General features: G+C 40.0%; 1 protein-coding gene across 1 annotated transcript; it reads right to left on the reverse strand.

Moving 5' to 3' along the window:
* Positions 1 to 26: 26 nt before the first annotated feature.
* Positions 27 to 24,537, reverse strand: eya3 (EYA transcriptional coactivator and phosphatase 3). The gene is made up of 19 exons (XM_088933073.1): positions 24,463 to 24,537; positions 19,675 to 19,792; positions 17,312 to 17,361; positions 16,976 to 17,085; positions 16,638 to 16,718; positions 15,891 to 15,960; positions 15,337 to 15,467; positions 14,625 to 14,762; positions 13,933 to 14,018; positions 13,405 to 13,582; positions 12,655 to 12,788; positions 12,154 to 12,237; positions 11,909 to 11,998; positions 10,874 to 10,932; positions 9,481 to 9,641; positions 8,704 to 8,818; positions 8,135 to 8,256; positions 7,713 to 7,813; positions 27 to 6,905 (listed from the first exon to the last, which is right to left on the reverse strand). The coding sequence occupies exons 2-19, from the start codon at positions 19,705 to 19,707 to the stop codon at positions 6,825 to 6,827; spliced, it is 1,824 nt and encodes a 607-aa protein (XP_088789199.1). The 5' UTR covers positions 19,708 to 19,792; positions 24,463 to 24,537; the 3' UTR covers positions 27 to 6,824.
* Positions 24,538 to 26,355: the final 1,818 nt, after the last annotated feature.

Genomic DNA, 26,355 nt, shown 5'->3' on the forward strand with positions numbered 1-26,355 from the left:
CTAGGTAAGTAAAATTCACACAAATATAAAATACTCAAATTTTTAATGTAAACATAGAAAAAACTAACATTTCTGAATACACACACATATATAAAAGAAATAAGTCATAAAAATAAATAGATATATACAGTACAATAAAGCATTTGTTTTTTAAGCAAGGAAAAACTACCACCACCCCTGCAATTTATCCAGACAATTATGATTTTAAAGCATGTTCGCAATTTTCTCCAGAATTATTGTGACAGCTTTTACCGGTTAATACAAGAAGGATAAAAAAAACATCTTTACATGAACAAGACAATGTTGATCATAACTTCAAATCCATGCCAATACCACGTAATAATGCTATAGACCCTTCTGGTTTGGATAACTTAAAAAGGTAAGATTCTCCTATAATATATATTATTCTACATAAACAGGGTCAAATGCATTAAGAGATTTAAATCAAGTTAGTTGAGTAATCTATGGAGGTTTTGGCAATTTGACCCTTGCTTATAAAGAGATGAGCTGTCAAAAAAGTTTTAGTAGGAAAGATAAATACATACAATATATAAACACAAAGAAAAATAATAAATGATTGATTCGTCTCCGCAAACAAGCACGTAAAAAGAGTACTCAGTATTGCTATTGGATGCTTCATTTCCGTGGAAAGTTGTGTACTGGCACTAGGTACTGCACTGAACTAACAATTCAGCCAGCCCCCTTTTCTTTAACAACCAGCAATTAAAACAACACACTCTTACAACATTCAAGTTTAAAAAGAATTTAGTGGATATCAAAACAAGAAGAATGAAAAAAGCCAAAATCTGTGAAGGTTTATTTTAAGCCCTTTTTAAGCCCTGTTCTGTAGGATGTAACTGTAGATTGTAGCATCCTAGCCATTGTCACAAAAGGCAAGAAAAATATTGAAACAGCACTATGGTAACCTTGCCTAAAACCAGCTGCCCGTTACAAAACAGGAATTCAGGACCACACTAAGATCTTATAACAACTGCGTCACAACTAAAAACTCAATTCTGAGCAGACACCATTCTCTTGGTCTATACATAATTAAAGGGGGAGTAGGATAGGGGTGGTGTCCAAGTGTTATGTTTATAAAAACTCACCACATGTATTAATATTCCATTTCGTAACTATACTATTACATATGAAAATCGAGTTCTCTACAGCAGAGGATTCCAACATTGGTCTTGGAGGAACACAGTCTGCTGGTTTTCATTCCAGATGAGTTCTAAATCTATGCATCTTCATCCCATCAAGAGTCATGGGATATACAAACTCAATGCAGACACCATCCCAGCTCTGGATTTGAACCCAGGGCCCCAGAGCTGTGAGGCAGCAGTGCCAACCATTATACCACCATGTTGCCCTGAGCTCGATGTTAATCCTGTTGCCCTGAGCATCGATGTTAATCGATGACCCAACTGTTCTGCTTGCTTGTTTATTTAGGCTGTTTCTTTGGTCAATCCTGAGAGCCAAAAATAGTCTATTTTATGATGAATCCAGAACGTAGGAACACAGAACTGTACACGACCACCCCTTGACCTGCTTGCTACTATTTCAGATTAAACAGCTCTTACAAACTGACCACTATATGATGAACAGACGGGTAGGAATAACACTATCAGATGCCCCCACAATGAGCATTTTTCCTTCTGCAGGCTGCCAATTGGTTGCACCTAAATTAGGTTAATGCTCAAACCCAGAACTTGTTTCAGGGCTGATACCAATTAGAAACCCCACCTGATCTTTTAAGTGGAAACACAGATCTACAAAATATGTCCCAAACAGAAAATCAGATAGCCTGTGATTAAGTTCTCTGCTGGAGCAAAAACAAGAAGACCAACTTCCTCCAAGAGCACAGCTGGAAACCACTGCTTTACACCATTGGATTCCCTGCGTTTCAATGTAACAATTCTCCATTCTGAATTCAGTGTCATTCCACAATTACCCAAACTCATTTTGTAATACAGTATTGTGAAAGAAATGCAGACAGGTTCCTACAATAAGAATTATTTCTTACAAGCACAAAGTGAATCTTTTTTTCTTGCTTTAATGTCAGAAAAGCCTTTACAAAGTTTGCAGCCAGGAAATGTTAGTGGGGAGGGGTGTTCGGCTTATTGCCGTACCACTGGTGTAGCATTGCTGTGCAATGCGGACATAATTCCCAGTAACAGTCACCAATTCAGCTTTTAAGAAACCCGTTCCAAAAGCTATTTTCTTTTATTGGGGATTCGTTCGTTCAGCTCTGCAGATAACTGAAGTTTAATCAACAGTGACTCATGCCATTAAGATAATAAAACATGGAACAATTACAGGGAAATCCCAGGTTGTAAAATCAGTTATTCCTGGCTGCAGTTCTGAATATTGAACAGGAAATTAGACAACATATGGCTCAAGTTTACCTGTTAGAAAAAACAAGGGTATATTTAGGCAAGAATCCTTTGTAACGGATTCAAGGAACAGAAAGAGAAAGCACTGTACTTCAAAAACAAAAGCAAAGGACCCTATCAGCATAGAGTCTGCCACCTGTCAGTCATGAGACCTGAAGTATGGGTAGACTACTGTTGAGCTGCACTGCTTTCAAACAACCCAGTGATCAAGCCCAGCGTCGGAAAACAGCAGCTCCTGGTAAACTGGGCTTTCAAAATGAAAGAAAAATTCATTTAAGGTAGGTTTATGTACATGTCCAACTCATTTATTAGAAAAAAGTTTGACTGTCTTGTTACAGTAGAAAGTACCATTCCTTAAAATAAATATGTAAAAAGAACTAAACAAAAAAGCAAAGCTTAAATATCTGAAATAAAGATGTTGCTGTAGCCAACCTCATTTTATGCAGAAATACGCGTTTGCACGCAAAGATGAGGAAACTCTTTCCAAAGTTGAGCAAGAATCATTCCTATGTGTACTATAGTGTGACCTCTAGTAAGTGTGAATCAGCGATTCACAAGCTTTTCCTACAGAGGTTAACAAATCTGGCACTGCAGGATAATATAAAGTCAACTGACATCTGCGCCTGGCACATTGTTAACACTACTTTGACAACATGTTTTATGACAGGGCCTGTTTGTTGTCAGTATTTATTAATGATAAGCCTCCCTCAAAATTGTAATGGCTTTCATAAGTGATCTTGTTCACAACTGCCTAGTTTTTAAAACTTCTGCAAATTCTCACAATTTTCACACTTCATTAGACTCTATTGTGATTGGTGGGCAGTGTAAATGAATGTATTACAATGACAAAATCTGTCAGGGAATCCCTCGCTCAACTCTTGAGCAGTGAATACAAAATACAAATAATAAATAATAAACTACCTTTATTTTGTGCGTAACAGTTGTGTGGTTTTAATTAACCAACCAACTCAACTTGAGTGTTTAAAGGGGTGATCAGAAATAAACACTGAAAACCAGAAGCCCTTTTAATGACAGTCAGCCAGAACACACATTCCTCTAGGAAAGTTACTGTGTATTTCCAGTGGCTGTCTGTCATTAATGTCTTAACTCTAAATGGACGCCCTGCAGCCCAGCATTAACTTCTGCAGTAATACAGAATGAAAGAGCAATGACAATGGACGGAGAGGACAGAAAAATTTGAACACAGCATGTAAACCTCTATGACTGCTTCAGTTTAAACACCTGCAACAGAAGTACTGAATTTGGCTATTCTAGGCTTCTCTGAAAGCCACAGTTGAGAAACAAGGATGGCTGGTGGCTACTGAGAAAAACTGCGGCCAAGCTCTTCCATTTCCAAGTACCTTATACGAGGTGTTTGATTGTCTGTGCAATGAGACAGCTCATCGTGTCTCCAAGTACTTAAAGTAACACCTACCTTTTCAAATCATTAAGGAGCATGTGGCACGGTTTCTTGTAATGAAAAAGTTTTGAAATAATGCACAATAATTACAAAGACTTGCAACAAACCTTTTTGAAACAAAACTATACAATCATTTAGCAGTATTTATAGGATACAATATTAAAGGAAGAAGTATCTTGCTAGGGACCAGGTTTTAAAGCATGCAGTTTCTTCAAAGTGTTAACCATAGCTTAAAAACATATGGGTTAGAGCACCAGTTAAGGAGAGCATACAACTGAGATCTGTTTAAACGATTTACCATTTGACAACTGTAACAATGATCTATTTCAAAACGAAACATTTCAGTATATCCCTTACACAGTATGATACATTAACATATATGTGGATTAAAAGGCACTATATAACTATATACAAATACACTGTATACACATTCTTCACGTCAAGCTGCTATGAGGAAAACGTAGTTTGCTTGGGCTCAGTTTGTTCTGTTAGAATCTCACACTTACGAGGAGCTCAGCAATCTTTCTAACTGAAGCACTCTACCTGTATTCACCAGCTGCCCACAGCTTCTAGAGAGAAGACAATACATAGGTATACACTGACAGTCCAGCATATTGCATATTTGGAAAACTCTGACATGCTGTCTTTTTAAGTGTGGCTTAAAATTCTTTTTTTATATTTGGAACGGAATTAAATTTTTTTAAACCCAGCTGTCCACCAATGTAGTTTACTATATTAAGAATAAGCAGGGTGCAAAGAAAGCATAATTTCACCCAAAAAGTGCCCGGCCAAGACATTGGTCATTTTTCATGCTGAGTCCCACAGTGCCCACTGCACGCTTATCTCCGACACGTGCACAGCAGTGCCCAGCAGGACCCAGAGAGCTGCCATTGAACCAGACACAGTAGCCAGCCCGGGTCCACAGTACAATGGTAGCCCTAAGGCCAGCTGTGCGGTGCTCACAGCTGGCTAATGATATAGCTCAATTTCTTATTGGCCGTGTCTGATCTACAAGGCTTAGTCCCAGTCCTAGACAAGTCCCATTCCTGTCCGAGTCACTGGGGAAATGCACTCCCCTTTCTATTTCTGCACAGATCGACATCCGATTGTTTAAAAATACAAGGCTATGCTGGATGCAACACACTGATACACATTTGCTGCTCGCCAAGCTGTAATGATTTATCATTCTTTAAATCTGTGAGATGGTACAATCACTGTGGTTGGCTACAATACTAGGGCGATGTAAAAGCTTTGGCCATAGTTGCATTACTTAGTGGCATATAACTAGAACTAGCTGATTCTAGGTTTTGCAATATATAGATCAAATAGTTTCACATAATTTATACTACATTGTGAAACATGGTAGCCATCAAAACATATTCGGTTACATACAATGAACATGTGAATTATTAAATTTTTCATTCAGCTTTCTTTCCATGAAAATGATTAACATCTAAGACTGTCACCCTGGAAAAATACTCATGGCATTAGTATCAACAAACAGACACTCCAGTTGACTGGTTTGTGAACCTTTTCTAAAATGGAATTCAATGGCTTTTCATCATTATTACCTGGACAAGCAGAAGAAATAGGGGATGAAAAAGGCTAAAACTTTCTGCACAGCTGCAACTTATTGATTCTATTTTACATTGTAGGTGAATTTTGAGATTTTTTGAAAAAAAGCTTTTTTGAATGAATACATATTCGCTGCAGAAAAGAACTCTCTCCAGGCATCAAAAAGCCAAAACAACTCAGATTTCTATCTAACCTGATGCTGTCAAAAACCCATTTTCACACTCTCCTACATTTGGATTAAATTATTCTAATATTCAGCTTCGAAAATGAATCATGAAAAAAAAGATAAATATACAAAGCCCGATCTCACAAATTGAGAGTTTTGTTTCATAGAATGTTTTTAATAATATATTTCAATGTTTTCGATGAAGAGAACAATAAAACAGTTGAAAAATGGAATGAACTTAACCTGCATGCTGCAAGAATCAGTGCATTCTGTCTGAGAGATGAAAGTTTCCCTTTGGTAACCTTCTATTGAGCCTGGTCTGGTAGTACTACAGTTCTACAAGACAAGCAGAATACTAAACATTTAGTGTGCAAGAGATCTGGCTATTGTCTTAGTACTCATTTAACTTTGGCAAAGCTTATCTATGATGGACATTTAAGAGACAGACTCCGAATTAATGATGTCTTCCACACTAATCCGGTATGAATCCATCATCAAACCAATAGTAAGAGTCAGAAAAAAAGACACGAAGCAAAACTTTTACAGTAAAATCCTGCAATAGGTGAGGCATCAATACACCCAATACTGAGGATGACTTTCATTTATGCGATTCCTAACTCACTTTCAAAAGAACATATATATTACTGTGCAGCTTGACCTAGAAGAGCTTATGAGTACCTTAGTGATGAGAATCACACTGTTCTGAGCCAGCTGGAGCCTACTGAATATCTGCATGGTTTAGACCACAATTAGTCCAAGTCTCCTTTAAAAAAAGATCACAAAAACAATACCAACAAAATAAAGTCCCCAGATTCCACCTAGTCAGGGCATTTCCATAAAATTAGTTTCGTAGGTCCAAGTGAGTGTGAGAGCCTGCATTCCCTTTATGTAACATGTGAGCTATGCTTGGAGTGGTGAGGAACACACAACACAGCCCTCCAGTGCTGCCTCCGCTCGCCCCATCGGCACCGACTCCGACCGCCGCTACCCTGTGCCAGGACCGGCCTGGGAGTTCTCCCGCGAGCTGCCAGCGGGGTGCGGGCCAGACTGGGAGAACTGCGTACCTCCGGTCCCTTCCGTTCTTCCCAAGGAGAGACGCCGAAGCTGCCGACAGCCTTCCAGCAGGAGAGCAGACGCCCCGGAGACGGGATGAGAAAAGAAGCCCCAGGCCTCAGCGTCAGCCCGCTGCACTGCGCGTAAGTCCCCGTACCGAGAGTCCGGTGTCCTGCTAGGGGGACCTCTCGGTCCCGGCCTCCGGCCTCCTGGCTCTCTACAAGAAGTCCAGCTCCAGGGCTTGGTGCAGGGATACCAAGTCACCATGGTTTGAGATGCGCCAGAATGGCATGTTGTGCTACAATGACAGTAGGGGACAAGAAAAACCCCTGAGAAAAGGTCCTTCTTACAATTTTTATTCTACCACTGCCCAACTAAAAAAAAAAAATGAAACATTCACAAGAAGAGCTTTTCACTGCATTTCTCTAGAAAAGAATATCTCATTTAAAATGCTGTACTATGTTGTCCAAAGGACATCTAAAGCTGCAAAGCTGTACCATACCACTGAACATTGGTAGAGTCCTTCTGAACTACAACTGCCATAAGTTAACATCAGGATTAAGACCCAATATTTTTTTTAAAGGGAATACAATACAAATTATACCTTCGATAAGAAGTGAATCACCCTACAACTCACAACGGACAACCCACTGAAGCTAAGCAGGTGTGAGCTTGGCTAGTACCTGGATGGGAGACCTCCTGGGAAAGCTAAGGTAGCTGTGGGAAGAGATGTTAGTGGACACTGTACTGTAAAAAAATAGGCGTCGTCCTTCGGATGAGACATAAAACCAAGGTCGTGACTCTCCATAGTCATTAAAAATCCCAGGATGTTTCTCGAAAAAGTAGGGGTGTCCTGGCCAAAATTCCCCCTTTATTAATCTGGCTTCACTATTCTGCTCTCCTCCCCGCTGATAGCTGGTGTGTGGTGAGTGTACTGGTGCACTTTGGCTGCAGTCGCATCACCCAGGTGGGACTACACATTGGTGGTGGGGGAGGGGAGTCCCCATTACCTGTAGAGCTCTTTAACTGGAGTGTCCAGAAAAGCATGAAAAGGAATAAGTTAAGATGTTCTACAGGAACAGACGGCCTTGATCATGACGTTTACCTGCTTCGCTGCGAATTCCTCATCGCGGCCATCCCCAATCACCACATAGGTCACCTTCTTCCCAAACCGAGAGACGATCCGCTCAAAGCAGCTCTCCTTCCCTGCTCAAGAACGAGCTTTAAATAACACCATTGACACAAAGCATCTCAGCTAGAACTGGTACGCACTACAAGCACTCCTGAACATAACTGGAACTGCAGACCATACTGCTAGGGTCTGAACGGAAAAAACGATATTAAAAACTACACAACTCATAAGAGCACTGGTGTCACTCTTATTTCTGGAGCAATATGTATATCGAAAAAGTCTCTGCTGTTTCAGAAACATGATTTTCCTTCTAATTACATAGACCTGTTTCGCCACTGTAGTATCCCTTGATTAAGATCTCATTGTATAAAAATCCAAAGCCAGCAGTTCATTACCTATTTTAGTGGCACTGTAGATGTTCTCTACAGGAAACACTTCTCCCAGTCCGTACAGCAGCACTTTGGCCAATGCAGGGACAAGCTGGGTGGTAGTGACCAGGACATTCACACACTTCCCCCTGGAAAGACACAACACCTTTCCCATCAGGCATCCAGTGCCAGTCTATACCTCATTTCACAGTGCACTTAAACACAAAACATGCAATTTGCTGAAAATAACTTATGACCTGCCCTCAAGAGATGAATTTGATTCTAAAAATACACGGTAGCAAACAATTAAAGTAAATAGGCAAGATTTAAACAAAAAGACAAAACAATATACATCTGAAGTACAATAATGGGATTGCTTTCACCTGACGTAAACGATTTAGTAATTTAAGGGAAACATTCAATATTCACTATTCACAGTTTTCGACCATTTTATTTCTGAGATATCATCAAGGCCAGCCTTTTGCAATACTTGGAAAGTCACGCGCTTCAGGCAATCTCTAATCATGCCAACAGCCATTTCCATTTACAAATTTTAACTAAGACAAATGCAGCAAGATCTTTTCAAAGCCTTTTACCTGGCCTGAATCAGCAGCAAAGACTTCATCGCAGTGCTTAACCAGGAATCAGTTACAGTCTCCACATCTGACTGAAGACGACCAAGCAAGTCTTTTTTCAGTGGACTTAGGAGAGCTGTGAGAATCAAAGAACAGCTGTAATATCAACTTGTCAGTAATACATATATGTTTCTTCTTTGTAATTGTATGCAAGCTGTCTTTTCACAGTCTGAATTAGTGGAGAGACAGAATCATAACCACGTGAACAGCTAAGCAGATATTCCCATTTTTGGTGGGTAGTTTCAGTACTTGACATATCTTAAGAAAAACACAGATATGGTCAGAAACAGCAGAATTTGATGATGTTTACCTTTGCAACATAATTCCCAGTAACTAAGCTAACACTGCACAGAACAGCTGTTAAATCAGTTATAAGGAAGAACTGCTTCTACCCATCATAATAATTACCGATTAATCTTCAATCCATCCACTTCCAGAAAGCCATTATTTACTGTAAGCCTGTCCCAGAAAGCTTAAGACGCTACCCAGTGAATGGGACGCTAGTTCAACACAGGGCACAGAGGGACATGTTAGACTGACCCTTTATTTTTACATCATGTATTAAGTTATCCAGGGTGAAAAGCATTCACAGGATTCCACAGTACATCGTGTCTCTGTCTGAGACAAAAGAGGGAGCAACCCCATGAGAAACTTTAAATTCACTTGCATTATTCTTTGCATAAAAGCTGCAAGTGGGTCACTGAAACAGAGAAAGCGTGACTCCCCCCCCCTCCTCACTTCCAATGTTGCTCTTGTAGGTGTTGTAGATCTCCTTCAGACGACGGTACCGGAAAGCCAGCTTCCTCATCCACTCCACACCCCCCTGCACCCCGCTGGCGGAACCAGGCCCCCTGCTGCTGCCCGAGCTGCTGAAGCCGTCCGTCGCGAAGTTGTAGCTACTGCAAGACAAGGCCAGCACCTCTCCCCCGTCACTCCTGCCCGACACTTATCATCTTAAAGCCTAACAGCGCTCCCAGCGAGCAGTCATGTTCGAAGACTGGACAGCTGAGCAAGCTCATCCTAGGCAGGCATACTGAGGACAGACAGTCCAGCCTATCGGGTTTCAGGTCAAGAGAGATCCAGCTTGAATTTTTACAGAAGAAAAATGGCAGTCAAGCTTGGTGTAAGCACATACACCTCCTTTTGACACATTTACCTGAACTGTCAACAAGCTGGGAATTAGCTGGGTTTCTGCCACAAACCAAAACAAAACAAAGATGCAGCCAGGGGTCCACCATTGACACGAGGCCTATTCTATAAACTGCTTCCGTCCGAAAGTCAGTACTGTTACATTAGCATAGTATTTCATGATACCAAGACTTCTCTTACACTTTGCACACCAGAAGCTTTGTTTACCTTCTGTGCACACAAATAGAAAGGTATGGATGCAACATGTTGAGAAAGGGTAACATGAAAAGGCCTATATACATGAAACCTGACAAAGCACTCCCCCCCCACTAAAAGTTTATTGGTTCAGCACACTCACACCTGAGCAATGAAAATGGAATAAAATTACACTTTACCATGTCTGCATTCATTTTACACTGCTCTGCTGATTACACCTTGTAGAGATGTAACATCACAGGGTGCCCAGAAAGGCAGAATAAATTAATACTTCTAAAAGATGCGAAGCACTGAGCTTAATTTGAGTTTTTGTTGACATTTTCCTCCACTAGACAATGGAAAAAGTTGGGATATATTTAAATTTGAAACTGTAGAATTTAAAACAAATAATCTTATGTTAAGTTGTGCATAAGATATGATTTGGAACAGTGCTTACACCTTTGGTGACCGTTTAAAAAAAAAATGAATGTCCCTTACTGACAGGGTAGGAGAACTGAGCTGTAGTTCAGAAAACTACAACTGGACACAATTGAATTCTCATAATCCTCAAAAGCACTTACAGGCAACCCAATAGACAACAGAATCAACAGTGAAACACAAATCAGAGCAAACTGGAAATTAAGAGGCAGTGTATTTAAAACGAAGAACAGCGGGTATTTTTTAAACAATAGTTTGTGGGTGTCTGGAACAAGCTAACTAATCATGTTGTTGAAGCCTGGCTTTTTTTTTTTTTAAAGAAACCTCTTACACTTAATAACATGACATGTTTTTAATATAGTACAATTACCTCAGGTCCTGTCCATTGTCGTCAGAGGCCACATCCTCTACATGAACCTGATCGCACTCCTAAGGACAAAAATAAATCTGTAACACTGCACTAGTAGACTCGCGACAATACAAAACATTAAACAGCAGTACACATCCTAGACCCTGCCAGAGAACTAGTAATCGCCAAAAGGAAAAAAAAATAGTGGTCATTAAAGGATGCAAATATTTTGTCATCTCGTAGCATTTCAACAGTTTCATGTAAAAGAGTGATTGCAGTTCTGCTCAATTTTAATTGCTGTTAGTGTAGTTCTCATTTACACTTATCGTAAGCAAGAAGCACATCAATTCAACTTTCAACTTTATTGTCATTAAACTTACACAGGTGCATAGTATAATGAAAAGTGTTTCTCATTAGTCACTCAGGTGCAGTATATAAATAGGACAGAAGATAAGACAATAGACAGTTACACAATAGCAATAACAGTAACATGTAATAACATAAATAACATGTAATCAAGTAATCAAAACTGTGCAAAATTCCGCAAACAGAGAAAATTTAACAGAACAAAAACAGTGCAAGGTAATTCTTGGAACAGTGCAAAAAAAAAGAAAATAGTATGGTTAAAAGTAGTATGGTTAATTAATAAATATTAAATATTATTATGCCTGTTACAATTTTACCGGGCTATCGAGGGGACAGTACAATTTTGGCTTACATGTGTGTGTGGTGGTGTAGGAGTACAGTGGTTGTGGGTACAGGAGGATGTTAGGAGAGATCATAATAAGGTGGAAGGGAGTGGGGGCGTCACAAGACATCACAAGACAATGATGTCTTGTGTAAGACATCATTGTCTTACACAACTAAAAAGGCTCCACAGCCGAAACGTTGTTTCTTTTATTCTCTTTTCAGCATGGAATAAACGTTTACTTTTTCCTTTCTTGTCTTCCGTATACAACAGTCATCTCAGTTGTAAGTCGTCATCTCATTCAACTCAGACTGCAGATCCAATTTAGACTCTGCAATGTTCAACACAAGGTCGCACAGAAAACTCACCTCCAGGTCATTGAAAAACAAGTGTGTGTCTGCAAGCTCAAAGATCAGCTCTTCCATCTGTAACCCTAGGGTGAGAGCTGTAGTTGGGTCCTAGTGGAAATATGGAAACACTGCTGGTGAATAACAGGCCTACGTGATGGAACTATGACTAACAACTGCAAATAGGCAGGTTAGATTAGAACTGAGTGAACATCAATGGCATTATTTTCAAGGCATGGATAAAAGCATTTAGAGATTGATTTTACCTTGCCAAACTTCTGTGCAAAGGAGCCTGTGAGCAGCGAATGGAAGATGATAATGGTTTCATCCAAATCCCAGAGAAAAACACGCTAGGGGAGAAAAATAATGGCACATGGAAGGTGTTTAACAGGCATCATCCAGACCGCATTATAATTTTTACAACCGAGTCCAAACAGACACTGATTCAAATGCTAGAATTTATCTGAAGGCTCTGACCGTCATGCTTGTGTGTAAAGTTCACAACAGATGGAACATTTGAATTTACTCTTCCCCTTTTTACAATTCTAGATAAGCTAGACATCCAATAAGTTTGTAAGGAGCATTTATTGCACTTGGAATGGAGTGAATTAATCTACAGGGGTGAAAGCACGAGCCATGCTGATAAGCCAATTTAAGCTTGCTTCTTGCCGACGAAAATCTACTATTAATCACCTAGTGAACTAGACAATACTCATCTAACTTCTGAAAAGCCAGGGAGACGGAGGAATTGCAGCTGTGGAAAGTACCTCCAGGTCGTTATTGGCAGGCTCGGAAGTGTCCGATTTTTTCCCTTTGCTCTTGGCCTTCCCGGTGCTGTTTCTCCGGCCTGCTTCCTCGTTGTCCCTGGAGCCAGTGGAGGCTGGCACCCCAGCTGCAGAGTCTGGAAACAGAACGCTGACTTTCAAAACCTCCACATTTATGAGTTCTAACGAATACAGACCTTTGAAGAACAGTCCAAGTCACTAGATAATTGTGATGGGTTTTGAGAAAACTCTAAATGTTTTCTTCTAATAGCCTGTACCATCCATTTCCTTACCGCTCCGTTCCATTCCATTCAAGGTTGTGGGAGAACCAATGCATATCCCAGCAAGCAAGAGGTGCAAAGCTGGGTACAACCTGGATGGGACACAAGTCCATCGCAGGGCAGACAGACACAAACACACACTCACACCAGGATCAATTGAACAAAAGCCAATTTACCTACCTAGTATGTCTTTGGACTGTGGGAGGAAACAGGAGCTCCTGGAGGAAACCCATGCAAATTTGGGGAGAACATTCAAACTCCACACAGAGAGAATCCCCAGAACTGAACCCAGGTCACCAGTACTGCGAGGTAACAGGGCTAACCTCTGTGCTATCCATAGTCTGCACCAAAAAGTTTAATAAATGACTAAAACAAATGTTACTGTAAATAAAATCACACAATTCACTACTTTTATATAACTCAATGCATCACTCAGTATGTGGCTTAATAGAGATTTAAAGCACTCAGGTACCTGTAGCAGTGAGCAGTTCAGCTGTAGCAGGGCTGTCAGTCTTCATGCTGGGATAGCCTGCAACATTCACACTCTCTGTACCCCCACTATTGTTGGGCATCCCAGCCGACACATAACTGGGGGCAGCATAATACTGGGGGTACTGGCTCTGTCCCAGGGGGGTGTAATTGGGATACTCCTATAATCAGTGGGGGAATGGCAAAGAATGTGAAATTCAGCAGTTAATGCCTTGTGGACACTTCTTATTCTCTTGACCATTAAAATGGGTGACACAAAACAGCATGAGACGGCAGCAGAGGTTGTTTTAGCTGGAGAACAACCCTAAAGCATCTTAAATCTTCACATTAGTTGCTTCATTTTTTATATTTTCTGAAGTTCTACAAATAAGAGCTGTTAATTATATGGTGAAATGCCACAAAACTCCAAAACACTGGCGCTTAATTCAAAAAGTATCAATTACAAGAGTTACCAGGTTATTCATAATGACAAGAAACCTTATAATGTAAACGTTCAAACACAGGCACTTACTTGATTTGTTACAGTAGCTGTAGCTGTGGTAGCTGCAGTCCCACTGGGGATATTTGTATAAACACTTGATGTGGTGAAACTGGAGGCTGAAACGGACAACCATTTTTGTCATTTCCCTATCATTTGCTTATTTAAACATTTGTTAGTTTGAACATTTCCAGTTTATTATATCTAAATTTGGTGCTACAAAGAGGAGAAAATCTACAAAGACGCTTTACTGACAGAAGTGGGGTAAGCTTACAAGGTGCTCATATGTGCCTCCCCCATGAACACCAGGGGGCAGCGAGTGCGAGAATCGTCAGCACAAGCAATGCGATACCAGCACTGCCAGTTTGTGAAGCCACACAAGAAAAAACACGTTTACAGGGACAAATGAACAGATAAAGAGGTGCGATAAAGCACAAGTCAGACGCAAAACGACCACCACCTCAAAACCAACATGGAAACTTTAGCTGCCAGGCTGGATGACGGGGAAAAAAACCTCCCAGCTCAATGACACTCTTATGAAAACCAGCAGTTTAAAAGTTGCTCCTGGAGCGATGTTCTCTTTAATTTAGCCTTTGCACTGGGTTGTGTTTTGTCCGCCCACCCTAGATGGCCCCTCTGCTGTAGGACTTCCTCACGCCTGGCTTTCAGGTGGCCTTGCAAGGGCGGCCTGTGGCTGGTAATGTAAAGGGAGGGGGACCACTTGCCTTGGCTGGGGTAGGAGTAGTGTGCCTGCCCAGGTGGTGTTGAGGTATAGCCTGTGCTGAAGCTCAGGAAACTAGGCTGTCCCACAGGAGGCACCTCCGACAGTCCACTCTCAGATTTGATGCCAGGCCACATGGCGCCTGCAGGACACGATGGCACATACACAATTGCACTTTCAGTGCAAAACAAATGTGCTTTTTCTACAGTGGTTCTTCCTTGGCATGCGTTTCTGGCCATTTTTGTCTTTTTTTATACATGAAGTATAACACTATAATGAGAACTGATTGATTTAAAGAAATCACTCTAAATTACTGAAGTAATTCAGTAAGATAATACTGAATTTCTTTTTGCATTAGGAATACCTATATATTTTACAAACAAAATTTACACCAAGAAGGAGCTGCTCTGTAAAGATCATTAGAAATAAGTTTCACGTTTTTTTAAAGAAGTGAAAGACACGGCGAACAACCAGCTTGTACATGAAATTTAACAGATTTAAATCACAGAGAAAAAGGAACGGCAGTATTATCTTGATCCGTCTGTATGAATACTGTATTAACACTGAACAAAGTCTTAAAATTTCCCTACACGAGAATACAAGTAGCTTTTGCCGTTATGACAAGTTTTACAAATGAAGGGCGTTACAAATGACAACAGTGCAAACAAAGCATTCTCCCCTCTCCGCACTCCAGAAAGCAGTGGAAAACTCTTTACCAAAGGGAGGTAGACCGTAGTTTTGGCTTCCTTGTGGGTAGGCAGTGTAGATAGTGGACTGAGCAACAGCGGGGAACTGAGACTGCGTGGAGTACGATGTGATGGCCGGGGAAAGGATGTGCGTGTAGGGCCTGTGAACGTACAATAATGCTTCGGCATTAAGCTTATGCACAACCACAGAGCAAGCATGTGGGCACTTAATGTGCTCGATGTACAGAGGAACCGCAATAAGGCACTGTTTTGAAGCTGCCTATTTTAAGAGGTACATCAAAAAAATATAATAACTTGTGCCACAGTCATTGTTTGCTCTATTATGAATGGATCACTTTCTATTTGAGTAAAAAATGACTACAAGGAACTCTGCGTCATTATAGATTATTTCATCATAGTATAAAGACTTAAAACACTAATACTACAGAGCACTAAACCACATTATAGGCTCCCCACCCCATACCACACTCTGAAGTAATTTTTTGTTATAGGATCAGTGTTTTTTCATAACTTGAAAGCAGAGCGTTGTCTAAATACGCCTTTTGTGAAATGAACAGACTTACTTGCTCGTTTGGTACATCTGTGAGGTATATTCATTTGACGTCTTTGTGTTAAGATCTGCACAGGTTACAGCTAGAAAAAAGAGTTATTTTTAATGGCATCATACATCAACATTAAAAAACAAATTCAAGCTGAAATTCAGTTTTATAGTCCAACGTGCAAATGTTGAAATTAAGACTGAGGTCTGCATGAAAGTTGACATTTTAATTGTTAATCAGTTATTAACAACGTAAGCTTGTTTTAAAAAATTATAATGCACTCAAATCCCATTATTTCTGTACTAAAATCAGAAACTCAACAACTACCAAAACTGAAAGAACATCTCAAATAGTTTTGTTGGCAAAAGGATAAAAGTGAACGTATATAAACCCTAAATGATTATATGCTTTCTGTAACAAAATACTGCATTCACATAGCGCAGGATTTTACTTTTATTACATTTCTAAGAACAGTGCACAGAACTCACACAAAAGAAGAGAATTTTCATTTATATGCATTACAACACAACCATGAAAAGAATAATAACTTCCCTAAATAGTGGTTTATTTCTCAGCAGGGAAAGAGCTTAAGAGCTGAAGGTCCTCTCTTTTCAAACCGATCTATACCTGCATGAATGCATTCAATGTCCTGTGTTTCAGTGTAGAAGACGCATGATTTTACATGGCTGGGAAAAAAAACCCCAAAATGACAGGAAAATGCAAAACGATGTAATCCTCCCAAGATGTCATTTGGGATTTTGGAAAGCGTACCAGTCTCCCTGTAGGTGGTCAGTGGGTCACCCCCCATCGGCTCGCAGGACTCACTCCCAGGACCGGACTGCTCCCGCTTAACTGCAACAATCAGCAAGCAGAGAGCGTCACTGCCTCCAGACCGCAGTTTCACACCAAGGGTCCCCAACAGCAGCGCAAGTTAGCATGGAAATTTACATGGGCATTACTAGTGGACTGTAGGACTGATCCACTATAACTCTAGTATGTCAAACATGAAAAAAAGATTATTCTAACCGACAGCCAAAAGACTGGGATAAGGTGTCGAAGTGGCTGTGGGGCATTTCACTCTGACCCCTCTCACTCCTTAGACAACTCACCTTCGCCGAGCTGGGTTTCGCCAGACAGCGTGTAAGTGTCAGAGTCCGTCTTGAGAACAGCCGATTCCCCTCCACCCGTCTGACTGTCATTCTCTGCCATCCCTTCCGCCCTGGCAAAGACAAGCACCATCGAAGGAGTGCTGAGATCGCATCCATTTTGTCTAAAGGGTCTAGTGTTCAAATGCTTTAGAAAGAAACCCCGGCGTGTTGAAACTAGCACAAGGAGAGAGACGGAGAAGAGAGGGATGTAGATTGGGAGAAGACACATGCAGAAACAACAGTATTATGGCTTTGAGAAACAGCAGAGTTAGGCATGCGGAGATTGAAATGACAAACCTGGGCCCCTTTTCTTCAGAGTCTTTTAGCTCATGCCGAGCTTTCTTTGCCTAAAAAAGCAACACACAAAAAGAAAATAAAACACTTCAAATGACCTTAATGATGTAACTCCTAAATTTCACTACAGATGTTACATCTAAGAAATCTCCATGTCAGGTTTAGGAGATACAAGGAAAGATCTCAAATACTGTAATGGTTGGTTTGATGATACTACTTTCTTTTTAGAAACTGCATTCATTGAAAAAAATGTTTGGAGGAAACCAACCCTCAGATATCCCTCTTTCTTACATGCTCTGTCCTTGGTTCTCCTTGACTTCATAGTCTTGAGACTTTCCTCTCTCGCCCTCACACTGGAAAAACACTCACCGGCAGAAACACGTGTTTTCTTTCAACTTTTCAGAGTGGAATTAATTTTTACAGATAGGATCATAGATTAATTCTTCTATATTTAGAATTTATGATCACTGGAAGTTTCCCTTTTGACATTCAAGTTTTTGCTGGTATTAAAGAATTTCTGAGTTTGGGAAAAATCTCTGTGTAAATGTGTAAAAGCAAAGGTCTTAAAATACTGTTCTTTGGATTATGCTGTCTGTTTATTGATAATTTCCGCCTGCTTTACGTATCATTCATTTTTTGTGTTAGTACTGTGTCCTGTCAGAACACAGCCTTTATAAAATATCGGATTTGATCTCAGAATTCTGAAACTTAAAGTGAATATATTTATTCCATTTTATAATGTTTTAATGCCAGTCTTTCCTTTGTAATGTATAATATAGCTGTGCCTCTGTATACTGCCTCCTTTCTAACACAACCCCAGTTCACTGCCAGTCAATGCTTGTCCCAGACTTGGGTCACAAAAGAGAACTGCAGCTTGTCAACTATTCATTATGCATATTTTGAAATGTATATTGCACTCCTAAAAAAATTCTTAGAAATGCAAAAATCCCAACGCACTGGTCATTCTCTGCATCATAGAATATATAATAATGCTAGAAGTACACATAAAAAGTGTTAATTAAAATGGTACAGTGCCTTGTCTATAACAGCTAAATATTGCAATATATTTATCAACCATCCCTAATCTAAACAGACTTCCCTGTTAACATAAATTAAACAATACCCAATTTAAGTACGGACATTGGTTGCACTGAAAAATACTTTTAATTATAATGAAATCTATAACCTCTCAGATTTTATTAAACTCCTCGTAATTCACTTGGTGGAATCCAAACTGTTGAACAAATACAAGTATTTCTTTTAAGCATGGAGATATACAATGTGCACTCTCAAGCCCAAGTGTCTTATTTCATTATTACAATTATTAAAATTACTTCTATTACTGTTTCTCTACATGGAAGACTCAATTGCAGATGGATTTCCTCATAGTGTTCAAGCAGGTTTAAAATTGTTTTTATGCACCTCACCTTCAAAGGGTGGGAAAAATCACATCTCACCTTGATAAGCACATTTCATTATGTAATTCTGTTTATTTTTGGTTGCACAGTGACCCTTAAAACTTACCTATGGCCCGTTCAGTTTTCCAGCTACATTATGAGATTGGCCTAAAGACTCATTTACGTCTTAGCTCCTGGATAATACAAAACATTCTGTGTTCTAAAAGTTTAGCAAAATCATTTTTAAATTCTCCTGTAATGCTAAGAAGCAATTATAGTCATTCAAAGTATCGACTTGCTTCAATACTGATCTTCAAGATTTAAGATCTCCGTTTGATGAAGATCTTTCAATCTTTTAACGTTTAGACCACAAAAATCATCACGGACCTAATTAGATGCAATTACATAACTAATAAAAACCTTACGTTTTGTAGCCCTTATTACAGACAGGAGAGATGCGTTAATTAACACTGAAGGCAGGAAGATTTTGTGTGTGCAGAAAGTTCCCTTTCTCTTTTTTTACCTGCAATATACAACTAGTATAACTTAAGGAACAAGTACAGGTTTATTCCCTGCTGAAAAGAGAAGAAAAGAAACAACGTTTCGGCTGTGGAGCCTTGACACCAGAAGAAGGCTTCACAGCCAAAACGTTGTGTTTCTTTTCAGCACAGGAATAAACTGTTACTTGTTCCTTTGCAGCCCACCCATGCTGACACAGCTGCCTGCTTCAAAAGACTTCAGTATAACTTAAGACAACTTAGGATGGTCGTTCACAAATCTGCAAAAGCGATGAAGATAGAGTCACATTGCAATATAAAACCTTACGCTTTTAGCATAAGCAAAGGCGACATAAAAGAATAGTTTAGTTATTGGTTCCATTTTCGCTAGTTTTAATGGACTTCAGTGCCATTAGTACAGTGTACTGGCAGGACAGTCAGCAAGTCAGTGCAGAAAAGCCCCAGTACTCACAGGCAGTTCTGTCAATTCCTGGGATTCGTCCATCGCAAGGCGGAAGACTGGGTCTTCCTTCAGCCCTGTAGCAGCACTCCGCAGGTTATTCTCCGATGCTCTGGAGACCCACCGAACCCTGTTTAACAAAACAAACATTTTGCACTCCTTTAAATATGTTTTGTGAGGGGTGTGCGATTTTTTTTCTAATGCAGTTAAGGCCTATGTATCAAATAGGTTAGTGCAAAAACATCACCTGAAAGCAGGAAGTGGAGCACACTTTGTTAATCACAGGCACGGGATTTGCAGGTGATGCATGTGCTTTGCAGATGGCTTTCAAATCGGTACATCAATTTGTTTACAGAAAGATTAAAACCAAGGCATATGCTCACATGTGATGTACCAAAATACACAGCGCAACTCAAAGACTTCAGGTAAATGGGGACATTACAGCTAACCTAGATTTGATTAATGCGATACGTAATTAGCAGAAAATTCATAAAGGATCATAACAGATGCATTAAGTGATCAAATTCAAGCTATCTTGTCAATAGGCAAAGTTGATAAGATCTAACCTGTTTTTTCCTCTTTACTGGAGCATTTATATAACTGGCATATTAAACACGAAAGGGCAAAATAGGTCAAACTACTACTTTAAAAACCGATGAACCAAACTAAATCAAAATACAAGACATGTGGGAGGATTGAACAATTAAAAAAAAAAACTCCCTGCAAATTTTATATAAAAATGATGTTGATTTAACATCACAAGGGGTAGAAGCCTGCATCTCATAATACTGATGCTTAACACTAATTAAGGAAACAGATTTTCAGTCACAGGGGTGTAGTGCTTATATATTAAAAAAAAACACCACTTTCCAAAAAACTGTCATTTTCACATTTTTTGTTTTTATTCGTACATTTAACATCCCAAGAATATGCTCCTCTTATTCGTAACCCTTCTTCTGCTCATTGTCAAGACTTCTCTTTTCAATATATCTGCATGTAAAGACAATGCATTTTCAAAATATAAAAAAACAATACTGGCGAAGCTCGTACAGCTTTTAAAAACATTTCAGCAAGGATAAAAAATAACTAATAAACCAAAAATACTACTATACCAGATACAAAGTATGAAGTTTTTATTTTAAAATATCCAGTTGCTTGATTTAAAAAAAAATTAAGTCTTTCAAGTCAGTATTATGGTAATTTCAGAATTTCTGTGTCCTCTATATCCAACTAGGATACTAGGATGATAGCCTTAATATGGTGGTGTAGATAGCCAGACCACACCTACACCATCTAACTCATTATAATTTCTTATTTATTGCACATCTTCAGTCATCGTTTACATGTCTGAATTGTTTAAATTCAAACTGTTTACTTGTACATTGTCTGCTGTTTGTTTGTATATTGTCTCGATGCACTGTCAGCACTTTATGTTTCTACACTTTTTTAACAATGGAGAGACTTTGGCAAATAAAGTTCAAGTTCATTGATCTAAGAGTTTGTTTGAATGGAATATTTGCATTTTGTTTCTAGTCACAACTTTGGGATTTTATTTCACTGACAAAATGCAATAGTTACAGCTCGAACATTTTTAAGAGCTGGAACACAATTCAAATTAATCTTATTATTAAGTCAATGAAGGGTTTGATTGTGTAACTGTGGGCTGAACTGGAACAACAACAGGTGTGTGTGTGTGTGTGTGTGTGTGTGTGTGTCAGTCACCAGGACCAGGATTGGGAATCACTGATGTAGGATCTAAGCATTTTTTTTTAAAGATTTGTGCCTTCAGGGAAAAGCAACATTCATCCCAGAGATGTCCTTCCCAATCAATACTGAAGCACAAGGTTTCAGGTTATGCAGAACTGAGACTTTAAAACCTGACCTGGAGACGTCTTGCCATAGGGTATGCACGCACTGCTGTTTGAGATATGGATTGTCTTGGCTGCTGCAAAGAACTTGATCTACCCAGAACCGAAGCCTGTGACTAGTTTCCTAGAGCTGTGCCTGGATACGTGTTATTTTAATGATATCTCCGTAACCATACCTGGCAGGCACCCCACCATCTAGTTTCTGCCACAAGGTACAGAAAGCTTGTGATCACCAGCAAAACAGTCTAACCTCTGTCTGCCATCTACTAGCCCGAACAGCACCACAAATCTGGTAACGTATGTTGTTCAGTCCTCTCTCTTGTCCAGCAGTTAGCAGATGCTTGTAAATGTAATGTTGTAATCCAGTTGTTTTTTTTAAATGATTCTATATGTCTACAAAAAAATGAACTCTGCCTGACAAAATAATAAATGTTAATCTTGGGTATAAGTCACGTAAGGTACAGGGTTTTTCTTCACAAAAGAAAAGTTACTGTTAACTGTAAATTAAATGATAAACAGAAAAAAAATGTTTTATTTGGCAGGGGAAAAAATGCCAATATCACAGATGGTTTTCTTATTTTTTAGATGTTACAGGTTTAACGCACTCAGACCAGAAAGCCTACGGCAGCTTTAAAGTTGAAAGTGGAAAGACGAGCTTGAGAATCTTAAGCAGACATTAAGGGGGCGGGGGGTGTCTTCTCTTTGATCAGGATATGAATATTTTTTGCAAATTTAAGATGTATAAACAAATCTGTTGATGTGCATTCTGAAAATCCTTTTGGTTTCTAATATAATATTGCTCACCTTCCAAAACAGTCAAGAATGCCCCCTTCCATCCCCAGGGATACATAAAGCAGTTTGCTGCACTTAAAATAGTTAAGGAAACCCCTAATCTCAGTAACATCGTTTAAACTGCAGATTTAAAGCACTTTGAGCTGCTATTTGTATGAAAGGTGCCTATAAATAAACTTTATTATTATTAGTAGTAGTAGTATGCATACAGCTACACATTTCCTGGGTTTTGCTTATCGTTGTTTCAGCTCTCTATCTCGCCTCATCCTGCTCCCCCCAGTTAAGGCTCGACGATTGCTGATTTTTAAAACAAATCTCTTTGTGTAAAAAACAGTATGCAGACTACTGTGTAAGCTTCCTGGTCATCTACTGCAAGCTATTTAATTTCTTCAAAATGTTGAGGAACGTGGAGAATAGCTGGGCCGCATACCATGTATGGTAAAGATGAAGAGAAAAATAAATTCTTACTCTCTTGAAAAACAATTTGTATTAACGCTAAAAAAGTATCATCAGCAATCTGAAGAAACTGATGTATAATCAAGAATGTCAGGCTCAGATTTACAGGCAGGACTGTAGATCAGGCATGTCCAACCCGACTCCTCAAGCAGCTTTTATAGGTGACCACTGAATCAACGATTTCTGAAGACTTTGGGATGAATTGCAGGCAATATATTTACAGATCATTTGGAACAAAAATCCTCAACTCTCTTAAGATCTAAGTTCCATGAACTTGGCGCATTATTTGATTTAGTGATTAAAAGAAGTGTTTTTAAAAAATCTGTTTCGAAATGAGAGATTTAGATTGACCTATGCCACTTTACGATTTGGGGTTCTCGCAGATTAGAGCCGGAGCTGACTGCGGCAGATCAAGTACGTACTGACCTGTACTTGAAAATAGAAGTGAGAACATCCCAGAATATTTCAGAATAGAAAGAAAACTTGAAGAATTAAAAAAATAACAATAACGGAGGGGTCTCGACAATGGAACCAGCGGCTCGGGAACTTGTGCGGCAAACGCATCCGGCTTTTCTACGCGATTAGAAACATCATAAAAAGAGCCGCTTGAAGCCCAATTGAGAACTGCAGCAACGCGCACGCCGCACAAATCGACGGAAGTCTACAGCGGGTTGTTACATTTTAGTCCCCAGAGTGAAACAAAAAAAAACACACAATACCCTCAGGTACGGGGTTATTGCAGAAAAACCGCAGCATTTCAAGAGGCGAATCGAAAAGCACGGAGCAGATGAAAAGATCTGCAGGAAAAACGCGTTTGCTGGCAGGCATTCCGGAACTCAGCCCAGCCCGTACGTGAAGGCAGCTGGTCTCCTTTGTTGACACACGTGCGGGACATAATTTCAGAAAATGAGATGGCATGAAACAGCAAACGGGACAAATATTTTCACATTCAGACATTGACGTTATTTCTGTATCGGTGGTAAACGAGTAGGTCACACCGTTTTTTTTTTTAACTGTTCTAGGTTTTCAAATAGCCCACAATAGATCAGACTCTGAAGGTTAATGGTCTGTTTATACTGCGAATTGCTGGCTAATCTGCCCATCTAATGGTGCAGCCTGTACATATTTTTAGGGATGACTTCGACGAGCATGGCAGTCAGCATTTGTTTAATTTGTAACACCGAGAAAAAAAAAACAGTTGCCGATTCAAGGACGGAAACAAGAAGGTGAACACACTTAAGGGATCCATCTGCTTATACCTTTCCCGAAGTCGCAGCGCTTCCATTTTCTATCACCGAACAACTCTTAAGAAAGCTAAAGTAACTGGACATTATTGATCAATAATGACTACATTTTGCGCCGTTTGGAGCAACCGAGCTGCATGCCGTAGAGAGCAGAAAGGAACAATCGCAAATCATTCGTATTCCGCTGTCCTTAATTCTCACTAGTTTGGCATGAAATGGTAGAAAACAGAAGAGGAAAAAAAACTTTCAACTGAGCCGAAGGACAAGGGGGGAAAAACTTAAAAGCTTAGTTGGTCTTTCTTTGCTACAAACAAGAACGGTAAAGAGCATTTTATCTACCTCTTCCACAACAAATAAAAATGCACGGATTCTGGAGAGGTGAAGGGAAGAGGGCCCGTAGAGCGGTGGCTCCACAAAAAGTAATTCTAGAAACACCTTACCATGAGGATATTTTGTTTTCAGGTCGTCTTATCCAATTTCCTTGCACCAATTCCACTCCGCTCGTCCCCTGCTGTTGCCAGGGAGCACTATTTAGCAGGAAGTGCCGCCGGCCCGTAGCGCGCAGGCGTCCACCTTCACCTGGCTCATAGGCGGCGAGCGAAAGCTCACAATTTGGCAGAAGGCAGCGCCGCAGGAGGGCGGACTGGAGTTACTAAGTTAAGTACAAAAGCCGAGTTCCCGGCTTTTTCGCAACTTATTGAGGGGATCCTCATTCGGGCCTGATGGAAAGAAACAGAGATTTAACCCTGGCCACGCTAAAACGAAATCGTGCGGCGAATTAAAAGGTGAGTTTAAAGGAATACATTTAGACTCCACGTCTTTAATTTCTCGCGAGTTTTAGAGCCCCCGTTTCTGATCAAGTCAGAAGTAATCACATCAGGGGATGGAGATGGATGTACCGTTGGACAAAAGGAATAGGCTTGCACGCCCACCTTAATCATTTACTATATTTTGTTCACCTTTTACCTTCCCACAGTTGCACAGTTATTTTTTTTTCTTGCCTTTGTCTTCTTTCTTCTTCATTCTCGTCTCTCTTACATCATTTACATAATTCAAGAATGTCCAGGAATAAAATACCACCAGTAAATTAAAAAAATAAAATAAAGGTGGGTTTACAGATGTTTGGAATAAGCGTGGCTTTAATAAATAATCCTGTATTAGTCTAATGGCAGTAATAATTACTATATTGCTTTATTACCATTAGAAATCGTTCGGCAGCAAAACAAAACGCTGTTCTGCGATTTCACAGAGTGGTTATGATTTGTGCACGTTGCAAATAATAGTCAGGTCATACTCCGCTCTTTCGTGCCATCTAGTGACAGATTTTCTGTGAAGATCCGTATCTCTTCATGCTAGGGGAGATACAGGACTGGCTCGCTGAAGCCCGGCGGTTCTGGGCTGACGTCACGGGCGACGACATTGTGGGCGTGGCGTCAAGGGAAAACATGCTTGCGTCCACAATAACCTTACCTCAAACCCTGAATTTAACCCCAATCAGCTCAGTGTAGCGTAGTGGGACTTGTGATGTTTGTGACGTTTTTTTAAGACAAATATTTACACTATTTCATTCAATTTAAAACGTTTCTTAAAGGAAGTGAAGAATAGCTCTCTCTTCTCTTAAGAGATCTTAAGATGGCGAGTACCGGTAACACGTTATATTTCTTCTAAAACTGGGAAACACGTTTATAAAATACCAAATAAGTTTAGAGGACATCCATTTTCTAACTGTTTCTTCCAATTCAGGGTCTCAGGGGAACCGGAACCTATCCTGACAAGAAGCATGCACTAGCCAAGACACACCATATCCGATCCTTTTTATTTTCCAAAGACTTAGCATGTAACTCCACCGTTAAGGAACACCGCACAAACGTCACAAATTCTTTCAGTAGTAGTAGCTGCTTTCGAGTCTTGTGGAAATGATAACCGGTGACTAGTCGCAAACCTCCCAAGAGGACACAGGCATGTGGCGCTCCCCCAGAAATTGATCACCAGGCTGTTTGCGTTGTGGAGCACCGATTCTGCGTTGTAGGACTGAAATCTGGATGACTGGACTGTCCCTTTGAGTGGTCTGGAAAGGAACTGTAGCCTCTACCCAAATACTGGTACATTAAGAGATTCTGCAAAGGGAATTCTGGGTGTTGACGCATCTTTTCAAAGAGCCAGTAGCCAGTAAACCCTAGAGACTGATGTCAAGTCCTCTTACTGGCTCGCCCCAGACAGTCTTGATGTGGTGTGTGGGGGGGGAGTTGGGCCATCATGAGAAAGTTACATTATTAACCTGAAACAGCATGGTTATTGTGGGCTGGGGTAAAAACACCACAAGCCACTATCAC

The sequence above is a fragment of the Atractosteus spatula genome, chromosome 14 (genome assembly GCF_055471065.1).
Source record: "Atractosteus spatula isolate fAtrSpa1 chromosome 14, fAtrSpa1.hap1, whole genome shotgun sequence".
Taxonomy (NCBI): domain Eukaryota; kingdom Metazoa; phylum Chordata; class Actinopteri; order Semionotiformes; family Lepisosteidae; genus Atractosteus; species Atractosteus spatula.